The sequence below is a fragment of the Castor canadensis genome, chromosome 4, assembly GCF_047511655.1.
Source record: "Castor canadensis chromosome 4, mCasCan1.hap1v2, whole genome shotgun sequence".
NCBI lineage: Eukaryota > Metazoa > Chordata > Mammalia > Rodentia > Castoridae > Castor > Castor canadensis.
The window spans coordinates 18,929,360-18,953,475 of NC_133389.1; the positions used below are offsets into that span (position 1 = coordinate 18,929,360).

At 41.8% G+C, this 24,116-nt stretch overlaps 1 protein-coding gene across 7 annotated transcripts in view; it reads left to right on the forward strand.

The window, feature by feature from the left end:
* The first annotated feature begins 1,110 nt into the window (after positions 1–1,110).
* Positions 1,111–24,116, forward strand: part of Alpk2 (alpha kinase 2) — a 120,467-nt gene continuing 97,461 nt past the window's right edge. For 2 of the 7 annotated variants that reach the window (XR_012447017.1, XM_074069734.1), the window contains exons 1-3: positions 1,114–1,713; positions 12,958–13,084; positions 16,353–16,470. Coding sequence is in view for 6 of the 7 variants with exons in the window: in XM_074069734.1 (XP_073925835.1) it covers positions 12,976–13,084; positions 16,353–16,470 (227 nt within the window). In the remaining variant the exon portion in view is untranslated. Of the gene's footprint in view, positions 1,714–6,456; positions 8,819–12,957; positions 13,085–16,352; positions 16,471–24,116 lie in introns of all 7 variants that reach the window. The other 5 variants (XM_074069733.1, XM_074069732.1, XM_074069736.1 and 2 more) reach the window with 5 other exon arrangements.

Genomic DNA, 24,116 nt, shown 5'->3' on the forward strand with positions numbered 1-24,116 from the left:
ATAAGGCCCAGTCAAGTCTGCTATACATGTGTGTCTGTGTATTCCTGTGTTCTTACATTTGTTAGAAGATGAATGCTATGAATTGAAGGAATTGGTTTTGAAACAAAATTAAGCTTCATAGTGAGTTTTAACTTTCTGTTTCATAGATGTGTTCCCAAAGAGACAGGGATTACTTTAGAGTCTCTCAGCTTTCAATATCTTTCTTCTCAAATGAAGATAAAACTAGAAACAGAATACATCAAGTGTACAGTACACTTCTTGTGATTTAATAATTTTATTTTTTGTGATACTGGGGTTTGAACCAAGGACTTTGTGCGTACTAAAGCAAGCACTCTGCCACTTGAGCCATACCCCAAGCCCTTTTATTTTTTGTGTATATATACATATATATTTTTTGGGGGGGTAGGGATGAGTGGTACTGGGGGTTGAACTCAGGGCTTCATGCTTGCTAGGCAGGTGCTCTATCACTTGAGCCACACCTCCAGCGATTTAATCATTTTTCAGTACTGAGCTTGAGATTTAATCATTTTAGTTGAGGATTTTTTTGCCTTGTAAAAAATTTCATTCCATCAAGGTATAGTGGTGCATACACTGTGCATGCAAAGACACTTTGCTTTTGAGGATTATAGTGTGTTTCACAAAGTGAAAACTTACAGTTACGTCTCTTTCAAAGTCACCCACTTGGAGTTGCTAATTTTAGCCTTCTGTGTCTCACAAAAGGTTTCTTTCTAAGCTGTCAGTTTCCTGGTATCACACATTAAAATACTTTTGTAGTGAGTCAAAGTAGTTACTGAAGGATGCCTCTGAATTTTCTATGTTCTTTTAGGATTTGAACAAAAATCACTCAAAGAAATGTCCACATTATCAACATTCTTTGTCAGCAGAAATAATTCCTGACCACTTGAAGGCTACAAACAGGGCCCCTGGTGTTTTTTTCTATGAATTTCTTTTGATCTCTGTTCATTCTTTTAGTTCTTCCTACTGCAGGCAAAATAGGGAGGAGAGAGAGAGAGACAGAGATAGAGGGAGAAGTGGGGAGAGAGAGAGAGATTGGGACCAGTATCCTGCCTTGCTTCTGTGGCAGAGGACAACTGTAGTGCCATGTCTAAATGAACAACACATGACTCTTATTTTCACCTCCTTCCCACCCTCCTCATAGGTTTCCAATGTGTACTTCAAACGCCTGATCCCCTCAGCATGAAAACCAGTTGGTTGTGTTACTCCAACCTTTTACTTTCCTAAGAAGTGAGCAGTTAAACCCAGGTCCTGCATGGCCTTTGCAAAGAGCTGTCCCATCTCCCCAGCAGTAGTCAGTGACAGCACGTCTGGGTTTCATCAGCTCACTGGGCTGTGTTTCACCAGGTCTCTTTGCCAGGGCCTCCTTGGCGGCGTATCGCACCTACTGCAGAAACGGCCCTCACAGTGATGCTAAGAAATGTTCCCTAGCTTCAGCAATGACCTAGTTCACTCAAGGGCAGGGAAAAATGCTCTTCTTCCAGAACTTGCCTGGGCATGGACTTTTTCCTCTTCAGAAGACATGAAATTTTCTGAAAACAAACCCATGTGTGCTTTGACCTGTTTGTGGAAAAGACCCTGTGTTTGAGTCCCTGTCCTGGGGGCAGGGACTCCCACTCAGTGCCTCACACAGAGCCTGGGGAGCCCAGCATTGAGCCAGCCCTCCAATAACATCTCTTGGACAAACAGTATTGAAAAGTAAGTATGGAGACTTTTGGCTTTTTACGTAAGGAATGGCTGCACTTTAAATATATAAATAAACATATTTTCTATGACAAAGAACAAAACAGATTGCTTCCTTATGAACTAGAAGAAGATGAACCAAGCAAAGGCTAGAAGGGATATTGGGACATACCGGGTTTTAATACAGCCAAATGCTCATGGTCTTGTAGTTTAAGACCACTCTGACCTTTTTTTTTTGGAAAATGATGATTATTTTAAAATGTTTATTTTGGCTTGACAATAATTAAAATAGTTTCTTTCATATAATGTATGTCTCAACAACTAGAAAAAAAACAAACATAAAGGATGAATCAAAGGAGTGATTTGTAAAGGCAGTACCAGCATGAAAAATTGAGGTAGTTATTTAGGTAACTCCAGCCCCAGATACTCTGCCTGAAATATTTGAGTATTTTAGTTAAAAGTTATTCCTTTTCCCGTGGGTTATCTGAATGATTGAAAATCTCCTCTCTCTGAATGGACACAGCAGTGTCTTGTCTGACAAAAGGTAATGCAACTTGCTGAAAAGCTATCAGGTATTTCAAAATGGCTCATACAAAAAGTATCCACCCAGTAGTTAAGCACATTTTTTTTTTTAATTAAGGCAAAAAGTTAGTTAAAAAAAAAAAAGAACCTGTCAATAAAATGACACCATGTCATGTTACATTTTAATGAACACATCTAAACTTTAGAACCACTGGTTAAGGGTGTCAGTTACAGACATCTGACAACCATTTAAAAATAGATAATAGCAAGAACAGCATTTAGAGCCACTTCTGCTTGAACTGTTTCCTTTCCACCATCTTTTCCTTGTGTGAAAGTAGCCTTTATCTAAGTGGGAATGGTTAAGATCAACTAACCAGATATTGGTGACTCAATTACTCTGCAGGCCTGTGGTCTGATTATAATAGCATACCAGCTAAGGGGAAATGTAAGGGACTTGTTTGCTTTCAGTGCTCTCAGTTGAAACCAAGGATTGTTGTCAGCTACCTTCTGAATCAACAGCTTGACACATCCTATATTAAAAGGTGCTGATGGCTAATAAACATGTTCAGATCTTGGAAATCAGGATGGAAAAGAAACTAAATGCAAAGTACATTGCCCTTTTGAAGTTCTTACAGAACATTTTGTCACGATGTGAGGATGTTTTTAGGAGTATGGAATTCCTATTTACTCACCTGCAAAGGTGCCACCCGAATCTCCAACTGCATTTGTTTTTAACAGCTCCGTGCACATGTATGCAGATATCAGCCGAAGCAGGAAGGAAGCAGTTGTGATTATTCTAATCTAGATGGAGCTGGGGGAATTAGAGGTCCTTGGGAAGAAAGCCCAGACTTTGGAGCTAGATGTGACATCAATGTGTGACTTCAGCCCAGTTTTTCCAGTCTGTAAAATGAAGACAGCAATGTCTACTTTTAAAGTATCTGTCATATTTCTTCCTCTTTAATTATTAAAAGTCTCTCTCTGTAAGACTTCAGGATATGATTATGTTATTAACTATATAAAGTAGTAGAAACTACACCTTATTGACATTGGTGCAATGACTAAAATAACAGAAAATTAGGTTGAGGAAAATTCTATATTTGGAAATAATGGGTTCAAAGGCAAAATTTAAAAACAATTTTATTTTAGAATGTATCTACAATAAATAAGAAAAGAAATTGGTGAAAATAGTTGGTGGCATGTTTAATTTCTAAAAAAAAAGAGGTGGAGATTCATCAACATCATCTCAAAATGTATTTTGAGTATGAAATACTTTTTAATACCTACCAGCACCACATTTAGATATGAGTTTTTGGGAGCCCATAGCCATGGAAGGTAGCGTAAATCCACACATATACGACAATGCTTGTGATTATTATGGAAACTCTGAACACAGGCACAAGCCCAGCCATTCCTCAGAGGCTGTGGTTGAGCCTTGCATTGATGAAATATAGCACTGAGGAGCGGTGGGAGTAGAAGTGGAAGTGAAGACTTTCTAAAGAGGCCTAAGTTGGTGGGGCTGAGCAGCAGCAGCAGCACCTGCATGGGCCACCTTGGGAACAGCACAGTTTCTGGTCTAAGGAGCGCACTGGGCTGGAACTTTGGGGTCTGTGGTGAAAGCTAACAATGAACAGGGTGCTCCTTTGTTCTGGGTAAAAGCTGGTGAGGCACAGGACGGGGCTGATAAGAATCATAGGGCTTGTGGGATAGCTCTGTAGAACTTTAGCTAGATATTTTTCTTCTTGTCCCCCTCCCTTTTTCATTGAGATACCCATGGGCTTTTCCCATGGGACATCAGAGTATCTTAAATTCTTTGCTTGAGTTACTGGCAGGTTCACAGGTTCACAAGGAATGTGTTATTTGGAGCTAATTCTGCCAAAAAGGAAAATTTTAAATGCAGAACTGTAAAGAAACTTGGGAGAATGTAATAGTGTCATCTTAAGGCTGGCAAAAGGAGGGAATAAACACCTGACCTACATGAGAGAAAAGAACATTTAGAAGTGTCTGAGTCCTCCTTGGGGTCTCCACAGGGGCATGGCCTATGTGGACGTAACTAGTCAGGACAGTCTGAACATTGGATCAAAGAGTTGAATGCCAGGCTAAAGAGAAGTTCAGTTCTGGATACCCTGCACCCACCTCTCCAGGGCCAAATCTTCCATGGCTGCCATCAACACGTCTGGTGTGGTACAGCTCACTTTGATCCTCACTCTAGACTGCTAGGCTCATCTGCTCCTCCCTAGCTTAAGACTTGCTGTAAATCAGTTGTTCTCAAACTTCCAAGTGTATCAGAATCTAGAGAGCTTGTTAAAACACTGGTTGCTGGGCTTCATCCCCAGGGACCTTGGTTCTGAAAGTCCCAAGAATTTACATTTCTTCCATGTTCCCAAATGATGTTGATGGTGTGGGGCAGGAACCACACTCAGAGAGAACTATGCAATTCCTGAAGAAAACCTATTTGCACTTGTTTTCTTTCTTTTTATTATTTTATTTTATCATTTTTGCATTTTCTTACATGTGTATACATTATTTGGGTCACCTCCCTGTGCTTGTTTTCAATCACTGATCTTACTTTGCTTTGCTTCTCACAGTTGCCAAGGTCATGAACAAAATGTGCTAGTGCTATGGAGCACACAAAAGATAAACCAAACAGGTACCTTGCAGGCAAACAGTACACATCTAGCTATTTGTGAGGGAATTCTGGGTGTGGGGAGCACACCCTGTACCACAAAGTGGTTCATCCTTTGGAGAGGACTGTCTTTTTTACAGCTGAAGATATCGGGAACACCTTCAAAGAAAGCAAGCATTTGAGCTTAGGTGTTTGAAAGCTGGAAGGTTTTGAACAGATGGAGATGGTAGGTGGTCCTTCTTGGTAAGAAAAACAAAACAAAAACATGAAGGCCAGAAAGAGGTGGAATTAGTATGGAAATCAGAAGTGAGTTTGTTGGGCTTGGCTTTTCATAGTTCTCCCCAGAACTCTCTTGGGGAAGCAATCTGTGATTAAGCCATCTAATCTTAAATCCATTAGTTCTGTCAGTAACTTAGTTCTAACATGGTGTCCAACACCAAGATCTGGAATGAATAACCAATGATAAGAATTTCAGGAGCTGTGGGTAGCGGAGGAGAGCATGTGGTTGCTTCAATATGCCTTCTACAAGTAACAGAAAAATCAACTCAAATTAGCTTAAACAACATGAGAATTAATTGCTCACACAATGGAAAAGTCCAAGAGATTGGTCAGGACCCAGCTCTGTTTCTGTGCATTTATGGAGGCTCAACGTCTCTCCGTTTTGGTTTCAACCTCAAGCCAGCTTTCACACAGTCTCAAGACAGCTGTCTCTGAAGAAAGAGACCCTGCTGTATGTATGCTTTCTTTTTCCTGTTAAGGAGAGTGAAAGACCTAAGTTTTGCACTGTTTGGGTCATCCCCTGAGCTAACTTTATGGAGAGAGCTCCATGCTGATTGGCTTAGACTTGGGTTACTGAACCAATCAGTGAGCACACCAGTCAGAGCCCACAAAGTAGGAAGGGTGAGGTTTGGACCCAAGTCGCTTCATTGGGAATCGATAGCCATGAAATGTAGGGTAAATCCATGTATACAAGACAGTGTTTGTGAGTATTATGGAAAGTATGAAAACTAAGGCACAAGCACAGCCATTCCTCAAAGGCTGTGGTTGAGCCTTGTTTGATTAAACATAGGCGCAATGGAGTAGTGAAGGAGGGTATGGAGGTGAGAATTTTGCATGTCATATAATTCACCCTTTTAAAGTGTTCAATGCAATGATGTTTTAGTAAATTTATCAAATGTACAAGCATCACCATAGATGAGTTTTAAAACATTTTTGCCACCTGAAAAAGATCCCTCAGTCACTCTTACTGTTAATTACTGTTCTCCCTACTGTAACCAGTTATCACAAATCTACTTTGTGTCCTCTGTTGCTTCTTTGAACATTTCATAAGAATGAACAATACAGTATACAGTCACTGATATCTGGCTTATTTCAAATAGAATGAGAATGTTTTTGAGGTTCATCCATGTCATACCACATATATGTCCTTTGCTCCATTTTGTTGCTCAGTTGTATGGCTAAGCCACTTTTTGTCTATCCATTTGCTAGGTGGAGATTTAGGTTGTTTCTAGTGGACATTCAGATTGTTTCTGATTTGTGACTATTCTGAATAATCCTGCAAAGCATATTTGTGTAAAGTTTTTGTGTAAATATGTTTTCATTTCTCTTGGCAGGATACCTTGGAGTGGAATTGCTGGGTCATTTGGTAAATTTATATTTAACTCTTTAAGAAACTTCTGAACCATTCTGCAAAATGTCTGTACTATTTTTGCATCCACTCTGGTGATATATGGGGGTTGTGTTCTTCTCCACATCCTCACCAACAGTCACTGTCTATTTATTATAGCCATCACAGTGGGTATGTAGTGGTATCTCATTGTGGTTTTGATTTGCATTTCTGTAATGACTAATGATTTTGAGCATCTTTTCATGTGTATATTGTCTTGTCTCTATTCCTCACATACAACCTTAACCTTGTACCCAAGAAAGAACACAACATTTGGGTTCCAATAAACCTGGGCTAGCATCTCAGCTCTGCCGCTTTCAAGCCATAAGAAATTAGGCTTGTTACTTTTAAAGTAACCTTTAAAAGTTACTTATACCAGGTATGGTGGCACACATCTTGCAATCCCAGCACTCAGGAGGCTGAGGCAGGAGGATTCGAAGTTCAAGGCCTGCCTGAGCTTCATAGTGAGACCCTGTCTTTAAAAAAAGTAGAAAAATAATAGTTACTTAAGCTTTCAAGTCATTATCTCTGAGGTAGGAAAAAACATGCACCTGGCAGGTTTGCTGTGAGCATTAAATATGGCCACATCTATGAAGTGTGAAGCCGTGGTGTCAAGTATAGGCACCAAAATGTCTTACTTTTCCCGTGTTGTTTGTCTCCAACTCCTCCCCACACAGATGTGCAGAACCCATTTCTGTGAGAGTACTTCCCCTAACTAACATGGGACTGAGTACTAAGTGGCAGTGGGTATTGTGTCAAAATCTACAGTAACTGAGTGGGCAAATTCAGAAACACAATTGCCATTGGATTAGGCTGGGTAATCAGAACTAATCCCTTCTGTCCCAGTGAGAAGACACTCCGACGACTGGCTTTTGGGCCAACTCCATAAGAGCCAGTTCCCCATGCTCTGCATATAGACTGTGACCTCTTCCCTGATCCCCTCACTGACAGCAGGCTCCCTGCTGACAGCAGCCACACCACGCTACTAGCTATCTAGGTGGGATAGATTAGCTAAAATAAAACTTGGCATCATTTGAGTGTTTGGAACATTCCAAGAACTCACTTATTGCCTCTCAGTTGCTCTCCAATTTGAGAGAAAGGTGTTATTTTTGTAATTTTGCTGATATTAAACCCAAAGTCACTGACAATAGCTAACACTCATGCAGGGTTTACTATGCTATTCAGAAGAGCATTATATAGACAGACTCACTTAATTTCAAGTTTATTTTGTATTGATGGAACTGGGGTTTAAACTCAGGACCTCATGCTTGCTAGGTGGGTGCTCTGCCCCCTGAGCCACTCAACCAGCCCATCACTTAATTGTCACAGCAGCCAAATCAAACAGATTCTGTAATTATCTTTATTTCATAGATGAGGAAACTGAGGCAGGGAGCAGATAAACTAGTAATGGCAGAGCTGAGATTTGAACCCAGGCAACATGGTATAAGAATCTGTGCCCTTCATCACATTATTCTGCTATTCTGCACTAGCTATTAAAAATGTAGCATGTGAGCACTCTTCAATCAGACAGTGCTCTTTCTTGGTACATAGTCTAGAGAACCAGTACATGCCTGAGGAGGCATGTGCCAGAATGTTCACTGAGACACATTTGTAAGTTTAAAAAACTCTAGCCAAGCTATACATCACCATCAGTACAAGAGTAGACAAAGTGTGGGACTGCTGTACTGAGATACTAATACTACCTACCTGTTTTTAAAAAAGGATGGAGTTCTTTGGAATTGGATTGACATTATAAGATTCCCAAAATTTATTATAAAGTAAAAGAAGCCAATTGCAAAGAAAGTAAATACAATTTAATACTATATGTACAGTAAAATTTACTATCATGTAACAAGTAGAAAAATGCCTGAAAGTTTAACCAAATCCTTCCCTCCTGGGAGCATACTGAGATACAGGGATGGTGCAGAGAGTGGGGGGACATCCTGTCTATTTTTAGGAACAAAAATGTATCTATTTATGATCTGTATAATTAAATTGGGCATAAAACTTTAAAAAAATAATAAACTTTCCCTAAAAAAAAAAAGAAAAAGAGAAAAGAAAGAAAGGTAAATCCTGTGTTCTTTCCAGTTAACACATTGTTTCTCTAAGGTTGTCTTTGAAGCCTACCATGACCCCTCTGTTAATACACATAACTTGATATTGACTTGTCATCTCTAGCAGAGGATAATAAATCTGTCCTCAGACTTTCTCACCTTCAGAGAAGCCACGAAACATGAACCACAGTCTGTCTTAACTGTTCTTTTGCCTTCCAGAGAACAGTCAGTGCTCCACGGTGTGGTGACTAAACTGTGAGTCAAACAGTGTGTGTCAGTGTTTTCATGTGTGGGACAACACTTTCAGGAAGTGGTCACCCGGGGAGGTATCGCAGCTGACGCACAGGGTCCTCATTAACAGCCCGGGCCCTGACAAGTTAGTATGCCCTCTCTTTCCTCTCCATCATTAGCAGTGGTCCCCAGAATGCCATGCTGTAAATGACTCTCTCAGGTGAGCATTACTCTGGAGACATGTTTACCATTAATTGGTACATCACTTTAAAAAGAGATCACTGCGGTAACCACAACAGAAAAGGAAGCTCATGAACCAACTCAAGTCTCTCCTTAAAGCCTCCTGAGTAATATTATGCACACCATTTATGTAACAGGTTCTTACCAGGCACCTGACACACATTCTTCTAATCCTTAGAATGTTCTCATTACCTCCTTTACAGTTGAAAAAATAGGCTCAACACCTTGCCCAGGTAAGCAGCAGAGCCAGATGTAGATTTGTCCCTGGCAGCCAGGGTTTGGTCCATAGACCTGTGATGCCTCCTGGTCAGAAAAGTGTTTTCTAGCCATGAGGTTCCTCCAGATTGTTGGGTAAGTTCTCTAGGAATGTGGAGAGTCATCATCCAAGCAGTATTGAAGGCTGTCCAAAAAAAAAAACGAATGAAATACATCAGTACACACAGTACATCAGTCTAAGTAAGGATTCTATTTATATGAAATGTGAAGAAGCAAGTCTATAGGGACAGAACTTAGACTAGTGTTTACCTGGGGCTGCATATGTGTTGGCACTGGGCATGGACTTGGGGAACTGGAGAGGTATAGGATTCTTTTTAGTGTAAGGAGAACATTCTAGAAATGATTGTAATGATGGTCGTACAACCCAATTATAATGATAGCCATTGGGTTGTTTGTATACTTTAAGTGGGTGAATTGTATGGTATATGAATTGTCTCATTAAAGCTGTTTTTAAAAAGAGAGATGTTATAGAGCACCTGCTTTGCAAGCTCGAAGCCCTGAGTTCAAACCCCAGCTCTAACAAAAAAAAAAAAAGAGAGAGATATTAAAGAGATGCTATTACTGTGGATCACAGGACCTGGCACTTCCAACTCAAAACCACACTTTTATACATTTGCTGGCCCTTGTCCCATCCTTGTGCTGTGTGCTGCCACACTAGTTATAAGGTACCATAAAAAATTAAACTGGAGCTGGGAATATAGCTCAGTGGTAGAGCACTTGCCTAGTATGTGTAAGGCCCTGGGCTTTCTCCCCAGCACCACAAAATAAAATAAAGCAAAATAAAATTGAACTTAGATTTTGTTCTTTCTGCCGTATGTTTACATTTAGCCCTTAAATTATTTGCTCAGTAATACTGAGCAATATAAACCCTTTATTTCAAAGCAAATTTACAATTCTTGCTTCTGTCCTTGACTTGAACCTCTAGTGGGACAAGTAAATTTCTGTTACCAACTGCTGTCAACAGGAAAGCTGTTCCTTTCCATCTGTTCTGCAAAGGTGGGTAGGCTACCTGTTCTCATCAGCATGGGGACAGTGTGTTTCCATTCACTTTTCTTGGTTCTCTGTGTAATGTTAGACCTATACTTGTTGCAAGTCAAGCTTCTTTCTTTTCTTCCTTCCTCCTTTTCCTCCCTTTTCCCTTCCCTTCCTTCTTCCTTCCTTCACCCTTCCTCCCTTCTTTTTCTCCTTCCTTCTTTCCATCCCTTCCTTTTCCTCCTTTCCCTCCTTCCTTTCCTTTTTTTTTTTTTTTTGCAGTGCTAGGGATGAAACCCAGGGCCCCCAACATGATAGGCAAGTGTTCTATTACTGTGTTACCCTCCCCACTCCAAAGTTTTCTTTAAAGTTTTTCATTCTCATGTAAGATAGGTATCATAAGAGTTGTCAATTCTTTTTTTAAAAAATTATTTTTTTGTTGTTACTGTTTCAGTACTGGGGATTGAATCCAGAGGCTCACACATGTTAGGCAAGCTCTCTACTACTTGAGCTATGCCTCCAGACCTTTTGTTTTGTGGTTGTGTTTTTGAGACATGATCTTACATGGTATTTGTCCAGGCTAGCCTCAAACTCACAATCCTTTGCCCATGTCTCTTGAGTAGTTTATAGACGTATACCACCATGCTGGGCTTAAAAAATGGAATTTAAAAAACACTTTCAGTCTAGTGGGGACAACTTTCTCATTATGCATTTTTATGACCTCTAAGAAATATAGTCTGCCCTCCACATCTGTCGGTTCCACATCTATGGATATAACCAACTGCAGATCAAAAATATTTGGAAAAAAATTGCATCTGTGCTGAACAAGTATAGATTTCTGTCATTCTAAACAATATTATCTAGCAACTATTTGCATAGAATTTACATCGTGCTAGGTGTTATAAGAAATCTAGAGCCTGCTGCTGAGGCAAAGTTCTCCTAACATTGTGCAACCCCACCTGGGCTCCCTCTTCCTCTCCTCATTTCTAATCACTGGAGGATTTTTAGGTGTTAGTGAAACCTTGAACTGTTGTCAGGAAACTTGGCTCAGGCAACCATCTCTCAGGGTATCAGACAGCCTGAAAAAGTAGGAGCAAGGCAGGAATTGGGTGTCTGTCAATGGTTGAGCAGCTGAAGTCACATGGAATAGGGGTTCCTCTTCTGTGGTACAATTGAATCCTTTAGGGTCAGCCTTTCCCACCACAAGCTTAGTTTGGGCTTCTGTTTTAGGGCTCCCAGGATCCCCAGACTCACCATTTGCAGTTTCTAACTGCCTCTTCTCTGTTCTTGTTCACCACAGTGTGGTTCTTTCCTTCTCCTGAGCCCCTTAGTGTTTGAGGCCTGTAAGGGGAAGTGGGACCCCACTGTTTGGATATGATTTCCAGGCTCAGGGCTCCATGAAGGATAAGTTTGGAACTGGGTGCCTGTGGCTCATGCCTATAATCCTAGCTACTTGGGAAGCTGAGAGCGAGAGGATTATACTTCAAGGCCAGCCCCAGCAAATAGTTTGTGAGAACCCCATCTCCAAAATAACTAGAGCAAAATGGTCTGGAGGTGAGGCTCAAGTGTCAGAGCATCAGCTTTGCAAGTGCAAAGTCCTAAGTTCATACCCAAGTGGTGCTAACACATGTCTGCAGGTAGAATGAATGGGAAGAAGGGTCTGGATTCAGACCCACCTGTGTTTTCAGAACTGCCCCATATCCGTGTGAGTTGTGCCCTGTGCAGCTCTGGTGACCCCTTACATGCTAAACAGGTCTGGCTGCACAGCTCTGAAGGCAGCCTTATGGCTGTGTGCTCTTAAGACGGTTGATGAACCTCTCTGAGCCTCATGTTCTTGGCCCATAAAATGTAGTAGGCAGTAGTAACTATCCTTTTGTCAGCTTAAGACAAATTAAATGAAATAATGTACCTGGGGACTAATCAAGTGCTTACTGCCTGTTTCTATTAATGGAAGCATGTTAGCTCAAAAATGCAACCTGGTCCCTGCCCTCCCCTGGGGCTCCTGTCTGGAGCTCTAAAGAAGCAGCAGTTTCCCAATTTCCAAATCTGTCTACCTGGAAATTCACTGGAACGTAGTCAGCTTCTTTTTCAGGAATCAAAGACATATATGTATATACTGGTCTTGTTAGGTAGCCCATGCTGGCTTTGAACTTGCCATCCTCCTGCCTCAGCCTCCAGAGTGCTGGGATTATAGGCATGCACCACCACCACTGCCATACAAACTTTTTTGAGTCCAATATGAAAAAATGTTCAAGAGAGAAAGAAAGCGAAGTGAGAGGAGGGGGCACTAGTCCCAAGTTCATGGGTTTCTTCCCTCCACGTCTGGGCTCTGTCTGCCTTGGAATGGCCCTAGCACTATGGAATTAGTGGCTCTCAAATAGGGCTGCCCTCCACCCCAGGGAACACTGGACAGTGTCATACTTGAAGAAGTGGGAAGTGCTGCTGGCATCTAGTGGATAGAGGCCCAGGACACTGCTAAACATCCCACAAGGCACAGGAAGACCCTCAGCACCGTGGACCAGTAGCACTGTGGTCCAGGACCACAGGGAACTTCCACCTGCCATTGACCTGAGTGCAGGTGAACATCAAAGCCACACCATCTGGCTTCTGGAATTCCTGGGGAGCACCAGGGCAATTGCAGAAGGCATGGTGATGTTTTCATGTTTCTCTTCTAGATCACAAGGCATGAAAGGATGACAGACTCAGGCAGGCCCCAGAAGCCCAAGCTGTGTTTTTTATCCACGTTGCTCTCCCAGAAGGTTCCAGAGAAGTCCAACGCCGTGCTTCGCTGCATGATAGCTGGTAACCATTCCTAGACTGGCTGCTCACCTTCAAATGCTTTCCCGCAGACCAGCTTTTTTGGCTTACAAAGACACAATGAAAACATCACTTAGGAAAATTATCTTGGAAATTTATTCTGAGTAATCAGTTAAGCAACTAAGTCCTAACTGTTTGGTGATCTTCTTCACTTCATGTTGTGGTTCTTGGTTGGGCGACGCTGACACTGGCTAATTTTTCACGTAATCCACAGTTCACTTCCTGTGACGCCTAGGAATGGCACGAGTAACTTCACTTTAGAAAGTTGATTGAGCGCTTCTGTTGCCAAATTGGCTAAATTTGTTTCCCACTGCTTGCCATCCTCAGGCATGCTAGTAAACATTGAACAGTTTAAAACAGAGGCAAAGGGTATCTGGTGGAGGAAAGCCAAGGATTGGAATTTCCCCTGGTTTGGAAAATAAGTCAGAGTTGATCAGGTGTTAGTGCTACAAATGGCAAAAAGGATTGCTGATTAAGAGAGACTAACATAGCAACTGGATAGAGAAGGGATACCTTGTCTCTTCTGGGTGGTTCCCTTTTCTTTCTTAGACTGTGGCTTGCTTTCAAAAACATGAATGCCCCAGTGATGTTTCCTAAGGGCAAACAGAAATCTCTTGTCCTCTTTTTACTAAATCCAGAAAGAAGATGTGGAGGCCTTGGAACTTAATGGCTGCCCTTTGCTAGCAGAAGTCATATAAAACCTTGTCTTTGATCTGGAGGCCAACTGAGCTCAGCCTTCCCAAGCCCAGAGCTTGCTTTCTTTGTGTTCATCGATCATCATTTAGACAGGCAGAGAGATACAAGTTGACCTTGAGGGATATGAGTTGACCTTGAGTCTTCTGACAGACCCCCCCCCACCCCTGCCCAAGTTTAGAACCTAAACTTGGTTGCTGGTCCTTACACGTGTACATTAGCCGCACAATTCTGAAATGTCCAGGAGGTGGCTATCAATATGTGACTCACAGATCCAAAAACAAGAGGAGGAAAGGTTAGGGGTGTAAATGGCTTGCCTAGCACGCGTGAGTCCCTGAGTTCTACCCCCCAGCACTGGAAAACAAGTGAAATAAGATAATTAAATCTTTAAGTTTTTTAAAAAAAGGATTTGGACTGGAGCGATGGTTCATGTGGTGAGCACTTGCCCAGCAAGTGTGAGGCCCTGAGTTCAATTTCTAGTACCTCCAAAACCTCTTTTGAATAAAAAAAAGGGGGGGGGAAGGGAGAATTTCCAGGTGAAATTTCCAGCAAGTGAGGGAGAAAAGAGAACCACCCACAAGGTACAAAACACTGCTTCTCATTTCTGGCTGATGGTTCAGATCTAAACTGCACAAAGGGAAAAAATCAGTCAGCCATCAGGAACCTGGGGGAAATCAACCAGCTCTGATCAGTCTGAATGAACAACTGGGGTCCCGGAGGCCAGAATAGCTTTCCCTGGCTAGCTCACATACATTTTATACACTTTCTTCAAAAAAGGCATGCACACACACCGGAGGAGCAATTGAGTGCTTTCTGAACAGCAAGCTAGTAAAACTAACTGAATGCAGGATACAAGGTTGATAAGAACAGGCAGAAATGAATTCTGCCAGGCAACATCTGTGATGGTTTTCAGGAAGCTCACTTGGGAAGGGTTGCCTGTAAGAACTCAGGCAAGCAGCTGCTGGAGAAGGACATGTCCTTGTATAAGGTCTCTTGCTTCTAGCCCAGGGGATAGCTATTCAGGCCCTACTTGAAGGAGGAGGCAATGAAGAAGAACCCTTAGTTGCCAAAAAGGACATTCATGGCATTGGCACAGACAGAAGGAGAAAGAGGGGCTCTGAGCAGTTTTAGGTCCTGCCCATGGCACAGGTCTCACCAACTTTTTCTTATTACCTTCCTGGTCTCTTTTAGCACTCTCCTTCCTATGGACTTAGAAGAAAAGGACATTCATAAGCTGGGCATGGTGGTGCACACCTGGAATCCTAGCACTTAAGAGGCTGAGGCAGGAGGATTGTGAGTTTGAGGCCAGTGTGGGCTATAAAGTGAGACTTTGCCTCAAAAAACAAAAAAAAAAAAAAAAAGAAAAAGCATAGGGCATTCTTACCCTAATGGTTTAGGGTTGCTTTCCAAAACTCATATAATGAACAAGACAAAAACACAAGAACATTTCTGGAATGGATTCTGAATGGTATATTATTTGAAAATACCAGGCTTTCCTTACATTTTGAAATTCTTAGTGACATGGAAGCTAGAGAGATCTGTGGGACACACTGGAGATTTTCTTGCCTTGTAACAAGGAGGGGGGGAAAATCCCAAGAGGTGGGCCAATTCCTAGGGGTTCTACCTGATTTGTCCATTAGTATCATACCAGGGAAGGATGAACCCTTCTGAGGGAGAAAGCTTGGGTCAATTTCTGTGATAACATCAGTCACACATGCATAGTGTCAGCCCAGAAAATGTACACTTAGAATTCCTTTCTCCTCAGGAGAAAGTAAAAATAAATACCATTTTTGTTCTTCTCATCCACTTCATTCTTCTCTGTATTTTGTACCACACCATACACCTGACTTTGAGCACTATTAAAGTACAATTTTCAAAAAGGAAAAGTGATTTCCATGCAAATATGAAATTAACATTTCAAAGGTTTATTCAAGTCATTAATTAGGGAACCAGAGAGTATTAAGGTCTGAGAAGCTAGGATTGCCTATAATTTTAGGATAAGTTTGCTGGGTTAGGTATAACACTGTTTAATGTCCCGTAGGGCAGAAAAAAGCTCATGGAGTTATCTTCTCTGCTAGATGGAAATTACTTGCCTTTCTGTTGGATACAAACCTACAAGTGAATATAACACACCTTCACTGAATCTGGGCATTTCAATCAATAACCACTGAGTAAAACAAAGTACATTACCCCAGATCATTCTTGGATGAGCCTTGCCTCCATGTGACAATAAAAAAGATACCATTCATATCTTTGCTTATTAGATAATATTGCTTTATGGCTCCTTGTGATTTGGGATGGCATTTTTCATTTTGTATTCCCCTTCCCAGCACAGCACTATCAGAGGCACATAATATATCCTCAGATAAATACTGTTGCACTTACTGAATTGCACATTTGTATCAGTGGGAGGAAGCTTTCTAGTTCCCCAAGTGACAATCCATTGTGCTCATCCCTATTGTTTATTGTCATTTTTGTTCATAGCTTTATGACTTTTTTTCTATTAAATATACTTAAAGTATTGAGAATATTCTTTTTTTTTTTTTCTTTTTATCATCAGGCCAGCCCAAGCCAGAGGTAACTTGGTACAAGAATGGTCAAGCCATAGATGAGTGTGGCATTGTTTCCAGTTATGAGTTCCTTGAGAACCAGTATATTCACTTGTTGCATCTGTCTTGGTAAGTGGCTTTGCCCTGTGACATTGTACTAACATTCTGTATTCCGTCATGTGCTGATTACTGTGCTAGATTGTGTTTGCTGCTGCAGTCCTAATTTTCAGTGTCATTGACAGGCGTTAGCCAAGGCATGCAGCAAAGATACATTTATCATTCTGTGTCATGCAGATTCAACTAATTGTGGATTGAAAGTATTTGAAAAAAATTGCATCTGTACTAAACACTTTAGACTATTTTCCTTGTCTTCATTCCCCCAAACAATTCAGTATAACAGCTATTTATATAACACTTACATTGCATTAGGTATTAGAGGTAATCCAGAGATAACTTAGAGCCCAAGCGAGGATGGGCACAGGTTATGTGTAAATACTGTACCATTCTGTGGAAGAAACTTAATATCCCCAGAGGTGGGAGTAATCCTGGAACTGACCCCCTTTGGATACTGAGTGACCACTGTATTTACTGAACTCAGTAACTAGTTATACTTCTCTAGTTTACTGCCATTGATAGAGTTAAACTTTCTCTAGAATTTATTCAAGGGAGGAACCAGCCATTTTCTTCTCTTAGATGAACTTTTCTTGCTGTCATCGAGCCTTCCATGTGTGAAAAGGAAGCGGCAATGACTGACCTGATCCCACAGCAATTGGTGATGAATTAAGTCTGGAAACCATACTTTCAAGGCTTTATTTCAGGAAGTGACTGTGGTCCAGTACAGTGGTTTCTAAGTCTTTTTTGTTCCTCCAGAAACTATGTTTGAATGAAATCAGGAAGCTTGACGTGTAAAAAAAAAAGAGAGAGAACTTTTTTGGTTGAACCTGGGTAAGGAGCCTGTGCTCTTGGTCCCCAATGTCACTGAATTGGTCGTAATGCCTGTATGTAGCTCTGAGGAGACAGAGGATGCTGAAGAGCGTGGTATGAAAATGACTGGCAGACCTGAGCCTGTCCCTATAGCCCTGGCTCTGAGAATAAGAAAACATCACTTGGGGTTGAATTCTGGCTCTGCCATTTTCTCACTGTGTGACCTTGGCCAGTGATTTGACCATTCATTTTAAGAGAATTAAATGATTTTACACTTGTAAACCCTTTTTCTATAGTACTTGTTCAATAAACTAACTTTCTTATCTCCCTCATGCATCCTTTTGTTTAAAGTAGATCAGAGGTCATTTTACCATGCATGGCTGATTCATGGAATCATGAAATGGAATGTCACAGCATATCCAGCCTGACATTCAAGACACCCATTTATTCACCTGTTCTTTAATTCATTGAATAATATCTATAGGTACTACATGCTAAGCATTTTACTGAATGCTAAAGATGGAGGGGAGGTGAATAATACAAACATTGTCCACACCCTGGCAGAACTTCCACCTCAGCATGGAAAATAGAACCCTTCACCACACCAATGAACTGGGAAGCAGTGACATTTGTGCCCCTTGAGCCTGTCTTGGACTTTGCTGCCTCTTCATTCCAATCTTGCCCAGTCTTCCCCTCCTCACTCCTCTGAGGCTCACAGGCAACTCATAGCTTTTTCCATCCTCAGTGTTCTTTTTCCCTTTGATCTTGCTGCACAGGTCTCCTTTTTGGTGCTTATTTATTGCATCCATCAGGCTAGAGCCATGGTTTGGTGGACTGTGGGTCTCATAGGCATTAGTTATCCTCTCTGTTTCACATAAATATGTCCCCTGAGCCTGGTACAGTGCTCACAACATGAATATTTGTTAAAACATGTATTTGCTGTTGTTAGTTTATCTACATCCAGGACTCGTGCATGCTAGGCAAGTGGTGTACCGCTGAGCTCCATCACAGCTCTTGGTGAACTTTTTCTATAAAGGGTAAGATAGGAAATATTTTACACTTTGCAGGCTAGATGTAAAAATAGGTCACAACAATTAAACTCTGTCACTGTAGTGCAAAAGCATCCATAGATGACGTAGCCCTGACTGGCCTTGAACTCTTGAACCTCCTGCCTTCTCCTCCTGAGCGTTGGAATTATAGATGTGCACCATCACGCCTGGCTAGATGATATTTTAAATACAAGCAAGATCTCTGGGCTTGCTACTTGGGAGGCAGAGACTGGGTTCAAGGACAGCCCAGGCAAAAAGTTAGTAAGGATACCACAACAAAAATCTGGGCTTGGTGGTTCATGCCTGCAATCCCAACTATGCAGGAGGCCCTAGGTAGAAGGATCTCAGTCCAGGCTGGCCGGAACAAAAATGTGATACTTTATCTGGAAAATAACTAAAGCAAAAAAGGGCTGAAGGCATGACTCAAGTGGCAGAGCATGTGCCTAGCAAGGCCCTGAGTTCAACCTCCAACCCCACCCCCCCAAAAAAACCATAGTCATGTCCCAATAAAAATTTTATTTTATTGAAAAAAAAATGGGGGCAGATTTGAGGATTTATATGCTGCTTTTTTTTCTCTATAAGTGCTTACTACATATTTCTCAATTTTATTTTTATAAAAATTTTATTTTATTGAAAAAAAAATGGGGGCAGATTTGAGGATTTATATGCTGCTTTTTTTTCTCTATAAGTGCTTACTACATATTTCTCAATTTTATTTTTATGCTAAGCCAAAATATAGTGCTCACATTTTAGATTGAAGAGAAGTTTGATGTGTATTCCTTTAAAAACTGAGATTGTCTGTTACCGTTTGTGTTGTTTATATAGGGCCATGGTGGTAAGGGATGCAGAAAGCTATGATGAAGTCCCAAAGACAGGTGAGCAGGCCAAAGCGGGGAAGACAGGATAGGAAGGGAACTTGTACTATGGAAGGGTCAGGGAGTCACTGTTCTCTGCTCTGTGTCCACCAGGGTAGTAGTTTTTGTAAAACTTGAAGATTTACCGTAACAGTATTCACTCTTTTCAAGCTCCTGGCCCACCATTTTGAAAAGTAGCCCCACCTACTGGGAGAAGTATTCAGTCCTAAAGGAAGATCTGATGATAGAATTATATGACAATAGATAGGGTCACACTTTGCTGGGTACCTATGACCTTTGAATGTTCTGATGTTTTACACTAGTTGTCCTGGACTGGAGCTGCCCCTTGGCATCAACGGCAGAACCCCACCAATGTTTGTTTGGGTTTTACCTTTAACTGATCAAATCTGAATGCCAGGTCATTCCAATGTGTTGCCCAAGACAAAAAACACTTTGTCTCCTAAAAATTCACTGGAAAGTAATATGACTTATACCAATATATTGAATCTGGTTAGGAAAACCATTGGTCTCTTATGCAAATGCCTTCCAAAGATTACAGGCTAGTTGTTAGACAACTAACACTATTCAACCTTGTATACTCCATGAGCCCATAGGCTTGCGGTGACTGTGCCGTTCTCCTGACCATCATCTCCACCCAGCACTCTTCAGGGCTTGCCCTAGCCCAGCCAATGCCAGAACTGAGTTTAGCACACTGGAAGGGCTGTTTCACCCTACTCTGACCAGGCACTGGCTGAGCTCCACTGTTCCTGCCTCACTTGTAACCTTTGCTCTCTTTCAGCAAGTTGTTAGTTAGTCTCAAATTGTCCTGCTATTATTAATGCAGTGTAAACCACTGGATTAGCTCATAGCCCAAAGAAAAGCACTTTTCTTTATCTACCTCAGTTTGGGTCATTAAATCTGAGCTCTTAGATATTTGAAAGCTTCTGTTTCTCCAGGGCCTTTTGGGTTTAACAACTCTAATCTGCAGCTCTGCTTTGAGCCAAGACCCCTGCTGCTGTATTTATCATTCTTTGGCTTTCCCTCTCTCCTATACCTGGTGACAACCCATCCAGTCCTCCCTGAATTCTCCTTCTCATACCATTCTTAACAGAAGAGGTGTGTCAGTGCTGTGACCCTTACATGGCCACAGGTCTGGGGGCTTGGCAGGAAGGAGAAATGGAAAGCCAAGAAAGTACTTGAAGGGAAAGAAACATCAATCATAGCATGTACTGTAGCTTGAAAAAGAGCTTTGTTTTTTATTCAAAATATGTGGGAGTTGAAAGGAGGGAGGAAAAATTCAAAGACTTTTTTACCTCGTGAAATCAATTGGTACCGACGTGTGTGTAAACGGGGAATTGTGGTCTTTCATGAACATCATTTTTAAAAAGGCAGCAAAGAAACAGATAAAAATCTGTCTGGGGATCACACTTGTGAGACAACCTCTTCTTTGCAACAAGGAGGCCTTTTTGAAGGTTACAGTCAGGTTCTGCTGTGCTGAAAGAGAACAAAGGTTACAAGTGAGGCAGGAACAGTGGAGCTCAGCCAGTGCCTGGTCAGAGTAGGGTGAAACAGCCCTTCCAGTGTGCTAAACTCAGTTCTGGCATTGGCTGGGCTAGGGCAAGCCCTGAAGAGTGCTGGGTGGGGATGATGGTCAGGAGAACGGCACAGTCACCACAAGCCTGTGGGCTCATGGAGTATACAAGGTTGAATAGTGTCACCCCCAAAATCCATACCTACTTGAAACCTCAGAGTGTGACCTCATTTGGAAATAGGATCTTTGCAGGTGACTTTAGCTGAGTTCATATTGGATTAGGGTGAACAAGTGACTGGTGTTCTTAGAGAAAGGGAAAACAGCCAGAGGAGATGGAGACAGAGATTGGGATAAATCAGCTGTGAGCCAAGAAATGCCAAGGACTGTCAGTAACCACCAGGAGTTAGGAAGGGACAAGCAAAGATTATTCTCTAGAACCTTCAGAGGGAACATGGCTTTGACAACATCTTGACTTTGGGCATCTAGCCTCCAAATGCATGAGAAAATAGATTTCTATTGTTTTATGACACCTAGTTTGTGGGAGTTGGTTATGGCAGCTCTAGGACACTCTTACATGATATATGAGCAGTCTACTAAAAAAAATGCTGCCCTTTGACATGAGGCCTGGCAGCATCATCTCATAACATAGAGCTGGCTCCCAACACACCAGCCAAGTACATCCAGGCCACCTGGAGGTGACTATAAGTTAGGGGTCAAAGAACATTTTCTAATTGTGATCCAAGTTAGGTAATGTGTTTGTCACCTTCTCATCCCTATAACAAATACCTGAGCCAGTCAACTTATAAAGAGATATTTATCTGGGCTCATAGTTTTGGAGGTTCTAGTCTATGATTGGCTGGCCCCATTACTTTTGGGCCTGGAGTGAGTGAGATATCACATCATGGCAGGAGCACATGGAGGAGTAAAACCACTTATCCCATGGCCAGGAAACAGAAGGGAGTGAGGAGAAGCCTGGAATTCTACACTCCATATCATGCAAAGGCCTCCCACAAAACACCACCTGTCAAAGGCTCCACCACCTCTCAATGGGTCACTCATGCTTATTCATTCCATTTGTACCAGTTTGAGGACTGGTTGAGTTGGAAGGTCCAAAAATGGCTTTACTAAGGGGTCTGACCACTAATGTTGCTGTTGGTCAGGCTACCTCAGTTCTCCATCTGGGTTCTCATCTCCAGGAGGTGCGAGCTGGTAGTCTTGGGCAGCGTTCCAAGGCATTGGAGCTGAAGGAACTCTTGAGCCCACCCCAGCACCAATCCTCCACATTCTCTTGATTGAAGCAAGCCACAGGACAGCCCAGATTGAAGAGGCAGGAAAATAGGCTCCACCTCTTGAAGAGGGGAGAGAGAAGGTCACACAGTGTACGGTGTGCAGACTCAGATGGAAGGAACTAGTGGCCAAAATTTATAATTGACTCCATCCTCCATCAACAGAATGTGTAATGAATCTTTTAAACCACCTATCTGTAGATGTCTTATACTGCTTAAACAGAGCAAACTAAAAACAACTCCTCCCACCATCTATAGCTACCCCTTATGTGTAGCATAATTTTCTTCGTTTTTAGTCCATTCATTTATTCAACAAGCAATAAGAGCACTAATATGTCTTGTATGATCTCACAGTCCAGTTGAGGAAACAGACAGATAAAAAGAAGTGGATGTTTATCAGGAGCACTGTAGCCCAGGCAAGGGTTAAGCTGTTTTTTTTTATTTGTGTTTATACTTGCAACTGTGTTTGGATGGTTTTTAGATGGGGATATTAATAATACCTGATTTATAGGGTTTTTGTGGAGATTAAATCAACACATGCAATGAGTTTAGGATACTCAATAATAACAGTAGCTATTTTATTGCTTTAAACAAGTGCCATAAGCAGAACTATAATCTTGGAATTGCTGGGAGTAGTGTTGCATGACTATGATCTCAGCCCTGAGGAAACTGAGGCAGGAGGCTTATGAGTTGAAGTCCAGCCTGGGCTACATAGTGAGTTCCAGGTAAGCCTGGGCTACATAGTGAAACCTTCCTCAAACAAATAAAAAATAAATAAATAAAATCTAGTTTGGAATTCATTAAAATAGTCATTTTGAAAGTAAAAAAAAAAGGTGGTAGCTTAGCATGGCAACATTTTTCCTTTCTGCTCTTCTTGGAGGTAAAGTATAATTAATGTGCTTGATTAAGGACTCATTGGGTAGAAATAAAGATGACTGAATCTTGCTATTTCTTGGCTAAGCAGCAATGCTTCTTATCCAAGACTGGAAAGTATTTTGTGAACTTTATGTCCTGTGATCTTAAGTAGGTGTAACAAGTCTTAAGGATGACTGGGAGAACTTTTCTGGCATCTGGAAGGCCCCTGTGTTCCCAGCACAGGGCTTCTGTGGCATTCTTCCTGCATGAACTCAGCAGGTGTGCATCATGGCCATTGCTCACGCCACACCTGGATCCCTACTTGAATGGGTTCTAAGTGTCTTGACGAGAAACACCCATTCAGTTCCTGAGGTAATAGGTTCCATCTGAGAATCCAATGCCTGTCATCATATTCCAATTGTGGCTTTGGTAGGTGAATGTCTCAGAGGAGCATACTCATAGGACAGGCTGTGGGAACTTACTCACCTTTTCTTGGGGACAAGAACTTGGTGGCTGCTTCCACTGTGGTGTTGATCACTCAGGGAAAATCATGCTAGTGCAGAGGCAGGGAACAGACTGCTCTAAGAGCCTCTCCTCAAGATAGCCAGGAAGAGGTAACTGAGACTGAGTACATACTGAATATCTCTCAAAATGTCCCTTTATCAACACCCTCTGAGGCCTGAGAGCAGACCACAAGCATTAAGGGTGTTCTTGGTCCTCCTTTGTAATCACAGTTATGGTCAGATGTCTTTGAGGATTAAAAAGATGGGACATCTCACCAACAGAGAAACCACAGTATTCTAGCACTTGAGAACATTTGGCTGACACCTGCCAAGGCACTTGACAAGAGTGGCTTGCTGTTCAAGGCAGAGCTGGAACCAAATCAGGCCTATGAGTTGAAAGGAATGGCTTTTCCCTAGCTTCACTGGGACAGGAGCAGACACACTTGACAGAATATGTCTTTATCCTGACCCAGCCTGATTTTTCCCCCTCATGTTTACAGCTGAGGGCATCTCATGAAAGACACCAAGTCCCTCCCTGTTGCACATTCATGTTCAGAATCTCTCCTGACCCTGCTCCACCCCTCATCCTGTGGTAGAGTTCTCTGTGAACTATGTTTGCCTTGTCCTGTATACCTCTCCCTAGTCTTCTTCTGGGCTCTGTCACCTTGACTTCCTGACTTGCCTCCTCTGAAACACATGCTAGGGTTCCCTTGTCTCTGTGTCCCATAACATTAGCAGATCTCAGTACCTCCCATCCCATAGCTCCTGAGACA